General features: G+C 40.9%; 2 protein-coding genes across 2 annotated transcripts in view; both read left to right on the top strand.

Moving 5' to 3' along the window:
* The window catches only part of msna (moesin a), a 37,674-nt gene extending 27,335 nt beyond the window's left edge, over positions 1 to 10,339 (top strand). The window contains exons 6-14 of the mRNA XM_058383147.1: positions 1,243 to 1,326; positions 1,467 to 1,613; positions 1,722 to 1,818; positions 2,211 to 2,374; positions 2,532 to 2,662; positions 3,172 to 3,332; positions 7,325 to 7,417; positions 8,407 to 8,637; positions 8,946 to 10,339. Of these exons, the coding sequence (XP_058239130.1) occupies positions 1,243 to 1,326; positions 1,467 to 1,613; positions 1,722 to 1,818; positions 2,211 to 2,374; positions 2,532 to 2,662; positions 3,172 to 3,332; positions 7,325 to 7,417; positions 8,407 to 8,637; positions 8,946 to 9,110 (1,273 nt within the window). The 3' untranslated portion in view covers positions 9,111 to 10,339. The remainder of the gene's footprint in view (positions 1 to 1,242; positions 1,327 to 1,466; positions 1,614 to 1,721; positions 1,819 to 2,210; positions 2,375 to 2,531; positions 2,663 to 3,171; positions 3,333 to 7,324; positions 7,418 to 8,406; positions 8,638 to 8,945) is intronic.
* A 1,780-nt stretch (positions 10,340 to 12,119) lies between these two features.
* rxfp2l (relaxin family peptide receptor 2, like) overlaps positions 12,120 to 12,500 on the top strand; it is a 44,552-nt gene continuing 44,171 nt past the window's right edge. The window contains exon 1 of the mRNA XM_058382540.1: positions 12,120 to 12,228. Within this exon, the coding sequence (XP_058238523.1) occupies positions 12,168 to 12,228 (61 nt within the window). The 5' untranslated portion in view covers positions 12,120 to 12,167. The remainder of the gene's footprint in view (positions 12,229 to 12,500) is intronic.

Here is a 12,500-nt window from a genome sequence, read left to right as displayed (position 1 = left end):
CTCTGTGTATAAGTGTGTGTGTGTGTGCGTCTAACTGTGTGTCTCTGTGTATGAGTGTGTGTGTGTAAGTGTCTTTGTGTGTATCTGTGTATATGTGTATATGTGTATGTGTGTGCGTCTAACTGTGTGTCTCTGTGTATGAGTGTGTGTGTGTAAGTGTCTTTGTGTGTATCTGTGTATATGTGTATATGTGTATGTGTGTGCGTCTAACTGTGTGTCTCTGTGTATGAGTGTGTGTGTAAGTGTCTGTGTGTATCTGTGTATATGTGTGTGTGTGTGTGTGTAAGTGTCTTTGTGTTTATCTGTGTATGTGTGTGTGTGTGTATGTAAGTGTCTTTGTGTGTATCTCTGTATATGTGTGTATGTGTGTGTCTTTGTGTGTATCTGTGTATATGTGTGTGTGTGTGTATGTAAGTGTCTTTGTGTGTATCTCTGTATATGTGTGTGTGTGTGTGTCTTTGTGTGTATCTGTGTATGTGTGTGTGTGTGTAAGTGTCTTTGTGTGTATCTGTGTATATGTGTGTGTGTGTAAGTGTCTTTGTGTGTATCTGTGTATGTGTGTGTGTGTGTAAGTGTCGTTGTGTGTATCTGTGTATATGTGTGTGTGTGTAAGTGTCTTTGTGTTTATCTGTGTATGTGTGTGTGTGTGTAAGTGTCTTTGTGTGTATCTGTGTATGTGTGTGTGTAAGTGTCTTTGTGTGTATCTGTGTATGTGTGTGTGTGTGTAAGTGTCTTTGTGTGTATCTCTGTATATGTGTGTGTGTGTGTGTGTGTGTCTTTGTGTGTATCTGTGTATATGTGTGTGTGTGTAAGTGTCTGTGTGTATCTGTGTATATGTGTGTGTGTGTAAGTGTCTTTGTGTGTATCTGTGTATGTGTGTGTAAGTGTCTTTGTGTGTATCTCTGTATGTGTGTGTGTGTGTAAGTGTCTTTGTGTTTATCTGTGTATGTGTGTGTGTGTGTAAGTGTCTTTGTGTGTATCTGTGTATGTGTGTGTGTGTGTAAGTGTCTTTGTGTGTATCTGTGTATGTGTGTGTGTGTGTAAGTGTCTTTGTGTGTATCTCTGTATATATGTGTGTGTGTGTGTGTGTCTTTGTGTGTATCTGTGTATATGTGTGTGTGTGTAAGTGCCTTTGTGTGTATCTGTGTATATGTGTGTGTGTGTAAGTGTCTTTGTGTGTATCTGTGTATATATGTGTGTGTGTGTGCGTCTAACTGTGTGTGTGTGTATTGTGTTTTTCAGAGTGTTGGAACAGCACAAACTGAATAAGGAGCAGTGGGAGGAGCGCATTCAGGTGTGGCATGAGGAACACAAGAGCATGCTCAGGTACACACACACACACACACACACACACTCAACATACATATGAGTTCCTATACTCGGATTCTAACGATCTTTTGCTAAGTGATTAAGTGCTTCATATCTGATGATGCTGATGTGTGTGTGTATGTGTGTGTGTGTATTAGGGAGGACTCCATGATGGAGTACCTGAAGATCGCTCAGGATCTGGAGATGTACGGCGTGAACTACTTCAGCATTAAGAATAAGAAAGGCACGGAACTGTGGCTGGGCGTGGACGCGCTTGGACTCAACATCTACGAACAAAACGACAAGTACGCACTTCCCCCTAAGCCCTACACCCTCAGTTTGTAGCAGTGCTCACACACACACACACACACGCACACACACACTGGTGAAAATGTTTCTTCTCTCCTGCTCAGGATGACGCCGAAGATCGGCTTCCCGTGGAGCGAGATCCGAAACATCTCCTTCAACGACAAGAAGTTTGTCATCAAACCCATTGATAAGAAAGCACCGGTGTGTAACACAGCCTGTGTGTGTGTGTGTGGTCAGAGTGTCTGGGAGTCGGTGTGGTCAGAGTGTCAGTGAGTGTGTGTGGTCAGAGTGTCTGGGAGTGGGTGTGGTCAGAGTGCCTGGGAGTGGGTGTGGTCAGAGTGTCAGTGAGTGGGTGTGGTCAGAGTGTCAGTATGTGTGTGTGTGTGTGTGTGTGTTTATCTCACTACCACCCACTATCTATCTATGTATAACGACTATAAATATCAAAGATCAATAATAAAGTGTGTGTGGTCAGAGTGTCAGTGTGTGTGTGTGTGTGTGTGTGTGTGTGTCTTTATCTCACTAGCACCCACTATCTATGTATAACGACTATAAATATCAAAGATCAATAATAAAGTGTGTGTGTGGTGCAGGACTTTGTGTTCTACGCTCCTCGTCTGCGCATTAATAAGCGTATCCTTGCCCTGTGTATGGGGAACCACGAGCTGTACATGCGGCGCAGGAAACCCGACACCATCGAGGTGCAGCAGATGAAAGCTCAGGCTAAAGAGGAGAAGAACCACAAGAAGATGGAGAGGTAAGGCATGCAATTGTTGTGTGTGTGTTTTAGTTTTGTTTCTACTGCACACATCACAAAGCCTAGAAGGACAATGTTCAATCTCTCTCTCTCTCTCTCTCTCTCTCCCTCTCTCTCTCTCTCCCTCTCTCTCTCTGTGACTCACACACACATATAGAGCCATGCTGGAGAATGAGAAGAAGAAGAGAGAGCAGGCAGAGAAGGAAAAGGAGAAGATTGAGAAGGAGAAGGAGGAGCTGATGGAGAGACTGAGACAGATCGAAGAGCAGACCAAGAAAGCTCAAGAAGGTCTGTGTTTACTGTTGGGTGTGGTCAGGGTGTCTGTGAGTGGGTGTGGTCAGAGTGTCTGTGAGTGGGTGTGGTCAGAGTGTCTGTGAGTGGGTGTGGTCAGAGTGTCTATGAGTGGGTGTGGTCAGAGTGTCTGTGAGTGGGTGTGGTCAGAGTGTCTGTGAGTGGGTGTGGTCAGAGTGTCTGTGAGTGGGTGTGGTCAGAGTGTCAGTGAGTGGGTGTGGTCAGAGTGTCTGTGAGTGGGTGTGGTCAGAGTGTCTGGGAGTGGGTGTGGTCAGAGTGTATGTATGAGAGTGAGAGGCATGTCTGTGAGTGGGAGTGGGTGTGGTTAGTGTTTAGGTGAAATCAGAGTCTGGCAGTGGTCAGGGTGTTTGTGAGAGTGTGGGGGCATGGTCAGGGTAGCTGTGGGAGGGGCTGAAGTGGTGGGTGTGTTTAAGCAGGACAGGACAGGAGTGTCTTCTGCTTTCATATAAATGTTTTTGTGTGTGTGTGTGTGTGTGTGTTTACAGAGCTGGAGGAGCAGACCCGCAGAGCATTGGAGCTTGAGCAGGAGAGGAAGAGAGCACATGAGGAGGCGGAACGTCTGGAGAAAGAGAGACAGACTGCGGAGGAGGCCAAACTCACCCTGCTGCAGCAGGCTGAGAACCAGATAAAGAACCAGGAGCACCTGGTGTGTACACACACACACATACACACACAGACACACACACACTTATAAATACACAAACATAGACCCACTATCTACACTTTCCTACACATAATCACCAGAATATCATTCAGTGAAGAGCGTGAAAACACCAAACACTCTCCTAACACTCATTATAGTAACCAAACACTCCTCTAACACTCATTATAGTAACCAAACACTCCTCTAACACTCATTATAGTAACCAAACACTCCTCTAACACTCATTATAGTAACCAAACACTCCTCTAACACTCATTATAGTAACCAAACACTCTCCTAACACTCATTATAGTAACCAAACACTCCTCTAACACTCATTATAGTAACCAAACACTCCTCTAACACTCATTATAGTAACCAAACACTCTCCTAACACTCATTATAGTAACCAAACACTCTCCTAACACTCATTATAGTAACCAAACACACCTCTAACACTCATTATAGTAACCAAACACTCTCCTAACACTCATTATAGTAACCAAACACACCTCTAACACTCATTATAGTAACCAAACACTCTCCTAACACTCATTATAGTAACCAAACACTCTCCTAACACTCATTATAGTAACCAAACACTCTCCTAACACTCATTATAGTAACCAAACACTCTCCTAACACTCATTATAGTAACCAAACACTCCTCTAACACTCATTATAGTAACCAAACACTCCTCTAACACTCATTATAGTAACCAAACACTCTCCTAACACTCATTATAGTAACCAAACACTCTCCTAACACTCATTATAGTAACCAAACACACCTCTAACACTCATTATAGTAACCAAACACTCTCCTAACACTCATTATAGTAACCAAACACACCTCTAACACTCATTATAGTAACCAAACACTCTCCTAACACTCATTATAGTAACCAAACACTCTCCTAACACTCATTATAGTAACCAAACACACCTCTAACACTCATTATAGTAACCAAACACTCTCCTAACACTCATTATAGTAACCAAACACACCTCTAACACTCATTATAGTAACCAAACACTCTCCTAACACTCATTATAGTAACCAAACACTCTCCTAACACTCATTATAGTAACCAAACACTCTCCTAACACTCATTATAGTAACCAAACACTCTCCTAACACTCATTATAGTAACCAAACACTCCTCTAACACTCATTATAGTAACCAAACACTCCTCTAACACTCATTATAGTAACCAAACACTCTCCTAACACTCATTATAGTAACCAAACACTCTCCTAACACTCATTATAGTAACCAAACACTCTCCTAACACTCATTATAGTAACCAAACACACCTCTAACACTCATTATAGTAACCAAACACTCCTCTAACACTCATTATAGTAACCAAACACTCTCCTAACACTCATTATAGTAACCAAACACTCCTCTAACACTCATTATAGTAACCAAACACTCCTCTAACACTCATTATAGTAACCAAACACTCCTCTAACACTCATTATAGTAACCAAACGCTTTCCTAACACTCATTATAGTAACCAGACACTCTCCTAACACTCCTTATAGTAACCAAACGCTCTCCTAACACTCATTATAGTAACCAAACACTCCTCTAACACTCATTATAGTAACCAAACACTCCTCTAACACTCATTATAGTAACCAAACGCTCTTCTAAAACTCATTATAGTAACCAAACGCTCTCCTAACACTCATTATAGTAACCAAACACTCCTCTAACACTCATTATAGTAACCAAACACTCCTCTAACACTCATTATAGTAACCAAACACACCTCTAACACTCATTATAGTAACCAAACGCTCTCCTAACACTCATTATAGTAACCAAACGCTCTCCTAACACTCATTATAGTAACCAAACGCTCTCCTAACACTCATTATAGTAACCAAACGCTCTCCTAACACTCATTATAGTAACCAAACACTCCTCTAACACTCATTATAGTAACCAAACACTCCTCTAACACTCATTATAGTAACCAAACGCTCTCCTAACACTCATTATAGTAACCAAACACTCCTCTAACACTCATTATAGTAACCAAACACTCTCCTAACACTCATTATAGTAACCAAACACTCCTCTAACACTCATTATAGTAACCAAACACTCCTCTAACACTCATTATAGTAACCAAACACTCCTCTAACACTCATTATAGTAACCAAACACTCTCCTAACACTCATTATAGTAACCAAACACTCTCCTAACACTCATTATAGTAACCAAACACTCCTCTAACACTCATTATAGTAACCAAACACTCTCCTAACACTCATTATAGTAACCAAACACTCCTCTAACACTCATTATAGTAACCAAACACACCTCTAACACTCATTATAGTAACCAAACGCTCTCCTAACACTCATTATAGTAACCAAACGCTCTCCTAACACTCATTATAGTAACCAAACGCTCTCCTAACACTCATTATAGTAACCAAACACTCCTCTAACACTCATTATAGTAACCAAACACTCCTCTAACACTCATTATAGTAACCAAACACTCCTCTAACACTCATTATAGTAACCAAACACTCCTCTAACACTCATTATAGTAACCAAACACTCTCCTAACACTCATTATAGTAACCAAACACTCCTAACACTCATTATAGTAACCAAACACTCTCCTAACACTCATTATAGTAACCAAACACTCTCCTAACACTCATTATAGTAACCAAACACTCCTCTAACACTCATTATAGTAACCAAACACTCCTCTAACACTCATTATAGTAACCAAACACTCTCCTAACACTCATTATAGTAACCAAACGCTCCTCTAACACTCATTATAGTAACCAAACACTCCTCTAACACTCATTATAGTAACCAAACACTCCTCTAACACTCATTATAGTAACCAAACACTCCTCTAACACTCATTATAGTAACCAAACACTCTCCTAACACTCATTATAGTAACCAAACACTCCTCTAACACTCATTATAGTAACCAAACACTCCTCTAACACTCATTATAGTAACCAAACACTCCTCTAACACTCATTATAGTAACCAAACACTCTCCTAACACTCATTATAGTAACCAAACACTCCTCTAACACTCATTATAGTAACCAAACACTCCTCTAACACTCATTATAGTAACCAAACACTCTCCTAACACTCATTATAGTAACCAAACACTCCTCTAACACTCATTATAGTAACCAAACACTCCTCTAACACTCATTATAGTAACCAAACACTCCTCTAACACTCATTATAGTAACCAAACACACCTCTAACACTCATTATAGTAACCAAACGCTCTCCTAACACTCATTATAGTAACCAAACGCTCTCCTAACACTCATTATAGTAACCAAACACTCCTCTAACACTCATTATAGTAACCAAACACTCCTCTAACACTCATTATAGTAACCAAACACTCCTCTAACACTCATTATAGTAACCAAACACTCTCCTAACACTCATTATAGTAACCAAACACTCTCCTAACACTCATTATAGTAACCAAACACTCCTAACACTCATTATAGTAACCAAACACTCTCCTAACACTCATTATAGTAACCAAACACTCTCCTAACACTCATTATAGTAACCAAACACTCCTAACACTCATTATAGTAACCAAACACTCTCCTAACACTCATTATAGTAACCAAACGCTCTCCTAACACTCATTATAGTAACCAAACACACCTCTAACACTCATTATAAATGAACACACTCCTAACACTCATTATAGTAACCAAACACTCCTCTAACACTCATTATAGTAACCAAACACTCTCCTAACACTCATTATAGTAACCAAACACACCTCTAACACTCATTATAAATGAACACACTCCTAACAGTCACTCTAGCAGCAGTCTCCTAGGAAAGATCCTTGCCTGTTTTTTGACTACAGAAAGCCACAGAAGAACTGCATGGAAAATGTGATGGACTAATATGTGTGTGTGTGTGTGTGTGTGTGTGTGTGTGTGTGTGTATAGGCTACCGAGCTGGCAGAGCTCACCTCTAAGATCTCTCTTCTGGAGGATGCTAAGAAGAAGAAGGAGGAGGAAGCCACAATGTGGCAGCAGAAGGTGAAACAATGCACACTTTCTTCACACTCTTCTACACTTCATGTGAAAAATCCAGCTCCTGCAGAGACGCAGAAAACACTCGGAAGTGTAATAAAATGTCCTGGGAATATTAAAGAGGCTGGGATTTTCAGCTACTGGCGTATCTTAGGCACTGGGTGTGTCTATGATTATAGCAAGATATGTTCCTGTGTGTGTGTGTGCAGGTTTTTAGCCCTTTATAAGGACCCGATGTCTCCATGTTGACCTCATGTGGACCTCATATAGAAACAAGTGTCTTTACTGAGCTTTTATTTGAAGGTTTCCTGTGAAATAATGAGCTTTCTGTTAGACTTTATACATTTCCAGCGCTGCAGTGACCTCGACCTTCCTCTCACCCTCCGCCCAGCTGCTTTAACTTTTCCATTCTTTCCTTTTCTTTCACACTCGTTTATTTGGAAGGGCAGACTCCCTTGTTCCACTGGGGATATCCTAGAGTGTAGAGAGTGAGAAAGTAACCTCAGTGACACACACACACCCACACACCTCTCCTGGTCCTGCTGCTTGAGTCAGTTCTATTTAAAGACAAACCGCCGCTCTGTCTCTTTACACAATGGAACGTCTCACCGTCTGACCAGCAGAAATAAAGAGGTGACTAATGTCAGTACGTTTATTTTTAGAAGATTTCTTTTGTATTTTTAACAGATTGCTAATCGCTAAAGAGATGTAGACGTCAGTATAGCTAGTCACCAGGTCAGAAAATAAAAGTGCTATAACAAAAAAAACATGTAGGGCAAAAACGTCTAGAGAATATGAAGAGGCCCAGGCCTTCAGAAACCTTCAGCGTACATTCCATCCATTTTTCTCCTTCTGATTGTGTCCTGTTTGTTCAGATAAAGTTCTGTTTAAATCGCACTCAAATGGAACCACGTGACAGATTTCTCCCAGTGGCCGGAGTTCTGTGGTTAATTAGTAGGAAAGGAACGTTTAACTCTGTGCTGTAATCCCCTCAGGCCACCATGGTGCAGGAGGACCTGGAGAAGACGAAGGAGGAGCTGAAGAACACGGTGATATCGGCGCACGTGCAGGAACCCGTTCATGGAGAGAGTGATCACGACGAGAGCGACGAGAGCAGCGCAGAGGCCAGCGCCGAGCTCACTAACGCCGCCGCCTACAAGGACCGCAGCGAGGAGGAGCGCATGACCGAGGCCGAGAAGAACGAACGAGTGCAGAAACACCTGCAGGTAAGATGGTCACACTGTGGCTTACAAGACTTCTCTGACATTTAGCACACGCCCTTATTTTCGTTTTTAAACAACTGAGCATTTGAGGGTTAAGGTTCTCACTCAGGGGACCAGCAGTGGACATGGGATTCGAACTCACAACCTTCTGAGCTGTAGTCCAAAACCGTAACCAAGCCCCCACATCCCCCAGGCTGGAACAGAGGGTGTGATGGGCAGGGTTCCACAAACCTTTGGTCAACTTCCTGAACACAATTTTTGAAGCTGCGAACACACACACACACACACTCACCCTCTCTCTCTGTCTTCAGGCTCTGAGCACGGAGCTGGCCAATGCTCGTGACGAGACGAAGAAAACGCAGAACGACATCATCCACGCGGAGAACGTGCGAGCTGGACGTGACAAGTACAAGACGCTGCGGCAGATCCGCTCCGGAAACACCAAGCAGCGCATCGACGAGTTCGAGTGCATGTAAAGTTAGCCCGGATAGCACGAGCAGCCAGCAGGGGGCGCCACAGCCTGACCACAACTCCACAGCTCAATACACCAAGCACAGGCTACACATTATAGGGGCTACTGTATCTTTATAAGGGAGATCCATTACGCATCTTTTACCTTTTTTTTTTGACCTTTATAATAATAATAATAATAATAATATATGTAAACATATATAATCTATATTTTTGAAACTGCATGATGGTTTGAAGATCAGCTTCTGTAGTTCTCCTGATTTGACTTCTCTAGACTTTTCCAGTGCCAAGTTATCCAATGAATGATATATTTTCACTTTTTGTTTTTTTTCCTGACATATAATAACTTCACTGAGGTTATTATTTACACTCAGTGCCATGATGATGATGATGACAAAGAAGCGTCTAGTTTTATTGTTTTTTTTCTTCTGATTTATACCTCTTAACAAAAAAAAAAGAAAAAAAAGGGCTTGTAGCAAATTTCATACTTTTTCTAAAAAAAAAGAGAAGAAAAAAGTTCCTGCAGTTTGGCGAAAAAGAAAATAATTATTTCTGATTGAATTAAATTCAGTTCTAGATTTTAATGATAGTGATATTTACAGCGTCGTATCCCTGAGGTCATCACTCGTGCCAAATCAGTCCTCGTTTGTATCAGCAGTGTGTGTGTGTGTGTGTGTGTGTGTGTGTGGTCCCCATTGACGCCCCTCCAGGACACCAGTGCAGGTCTGTGGTCACTCCCTGCCCTCTCCAATGCAATCGAAGTCAAATATAAATCTGTAATTTTTTTTTTCCAACAATCTTATTCTAATGTTAAGCTTTTTTTTGTTTTTGTTTTTAAGACATTGCAGTATTATTTTGAAGAAGAAATCTGTATTAGTAAAATAAACACACAACATTGTTCTCTCTCTCCTTGTTGTAGATTTTAGCATCGTTTAGCGTGTGTGTGTGTGTGTGTGTGTGTGAGTGTGTGTTGTTTCTACACACCGCCTCTAACACGCCGCCGTGGTTCTCGTGCTGAATGAGACGCTGCATTGATGAAGCACGGTTAGATTTTATATCTCTTTAGCTCTCAGATAATCGCCACTGTTACTGATGTGTGTAAAAGACAGAGACGGTGACCATCTTCTGTTCGCCGCTCTGCAGGTGCCTTCTGTTTTTTTAGCCAATCAAGAACAAGAAAATCCTGCTTTGAATGTCTTCATTTAAGCCGTCAATAAAGTATTAGAAAAACGCACTGAAGTCTCCGCCTCCTCTGTTTTCACTATTATTGTTTATCAGTATTATCACTAGACCTGTGATATTTGAACACAATGTCTGCTGCTACCGCTAATGAAACCTGTACCACTCTTATTATTACTGCTGATTGAAGAAAAAACTAGCTTATAACACGTTTATAAGCCATCATAGCTTTATTATAAACTCTCACTACCACAGCTGTACCTGCTGCCATCACTACCACACTGCAGTGGATACGCCCGTTACTCATTATACTAGTATTACTAGTCTTACTGCTAGTACTGCTCCAGTTACTATAATGACTACTATTACTATTACTGCTGCTGTTACTATCACCTCACTATGAGGAAGAATTGAAGAGGAGATAAAGAGTGATTCTTTACCAGACCTGGAATTATAGGAATAAAACATTTCATCACATGGTCACTAGATGGCGCCAAAACACTTCGCGAACTGACCGCAGCGCGAGCGTGTCCACTCTGAAGATCGTTAGTGATGATAAAACACGACACACAGCTAGATTTAATCGATTCATTATTTCATTTCTCATACTAACATTAAATACTAATGATTTCTTATAAACAAATATCACATAAACAACTATTTGTAGCATGTTGCTAACTGTGTCCCGTGTGTGTGTGTGTGTGTGAAGGTATGTTTATACACATAAGTGTGTGTGTGTGTGTGTGTGTGTGTGAAGGTATGTTTATACATGTGTGTGTGTGTGTGTATATGTGTGTGTGTGTGTGTGTATGAAGGTATGTTTATACATATAAGTGTGTGTGTGTGTGTGTGTGTGTATGTATGTATGTCTGACCGCAGCGCGAGCGTGTCCACTCTGAAGATCGTTAGTGATGATAAAACACGACACACAGCTAGATTTAATTATTTTATTTTTAATTATTTAAATAGATTAGTATTTTTCATACTAACATTAAATACTAACGATTTCTTATAAACAAATATCACATAAACAACTATTTGCAGCATGTTGCTAATTGTGTCGCTCAATAAGCAAATGAAGAGTAATTATTAAATAATTATAGCAGAATATTTCATACAGCAGTGTAAACAACCTGACCTATTTTTCAGCTTTTAGCATTAGCTAGCATGGTTTATTACATTGTTTATGTTAGCTATATTAGCATTTTAGTCTCTTTAAAGTACTCAGGAATAATGCTTCAGTTTCAGGTTAAAAACGTGTGCTTCCTCTCGCTATAAGAGAATTCATCTGTTTAGTTAGCCAAAGATTAACTAGCAGGAATTAGCTTATGGAGTTTAGCAGCTCCTACGTTAGCGGTTTCACCGACAGACCTCATACATGTACGTAAATGTAGCCTTGCTTCACACAATAAATCAAACAACTTTTAAAAAACAAAGATCATTATTTTGTTTATTTGTGTTTTAAGGGAAACGTACCTCAGCGAACGTAGCTGAATGCTAGCAGGATCCATGTGTTAGCGCAATGCTGCAGCTCTGATGCGCCTTCTGACTGGATTTAGCTGTTTATGCTAATTCCCATGAAGACTGTGGGAGAAAAAAAGTGTTCCTGTTGAGCCGTGAATCTTTACCAGAGCTGGAATTATAGGAACTGAACACATCAAAAATAAATAAATAAATAAATAAATAAATAACAGAATCTTGTTTTAGTGAGAGACAAGCTAATGCTAACCGATAATCAAAATCTACAGCCCCCCCCTCCCTCCCTCTCTCCCTCCCTCTCTCCCTCTCTCCCTCCCTCTCTCTCTCTCTCTCTCTCCATAGGGTTTCCTCAATTCAGGCTCCAGCAGTCTCGGAGAAACACACACTCCGCTTCTTCACTCGTCATGTTTCTTGTCCTTCTCTCGCTTCTGTCTTCCGGTTTGCTCACCGTGGCTTCACCTGTAGGTAAGAGTCTCTCTCTCTCTCTCTCTCTCTCTCTCTCTCTCTCACTTTCCAGCTGTGTTCACTCATTTATTTGTATAAGTTATTGCTTTCAATGTTGCTGCTTATTTCCTTCCTATTTATGCTCTCACTCTCTCCATCCTTTCTCCATCTCTCACTCCTTTCCTCTCTTCATCCCTCAATCCATCTCTCATTTCATCCTTCACTCAGTCTTTTAGTCTAGCTATTACTCCATCTTTGAGTACACCTTGTACTCCTCTAATCATTTAATCCCT

Source organism: Hemibagrus wyckioides, linkage group LG28, assembly GCF_019097595.1.
Source record: "Hemibagrus wyckioides isolate EC202008001 linkage group LG28, SWU_Hwy_1.0, whole genome shotgun sequence".
NCBI classification, from domain to species: Eukaryota; Metazoa; Chordata; class Actinopteri; order Siluriformes; family Bagridae; genus Hemibagrus; species Hemibagrus wyckioides.
This window is presented reverse-complemented; position numbering and strand designations above follow the sequence as displayed.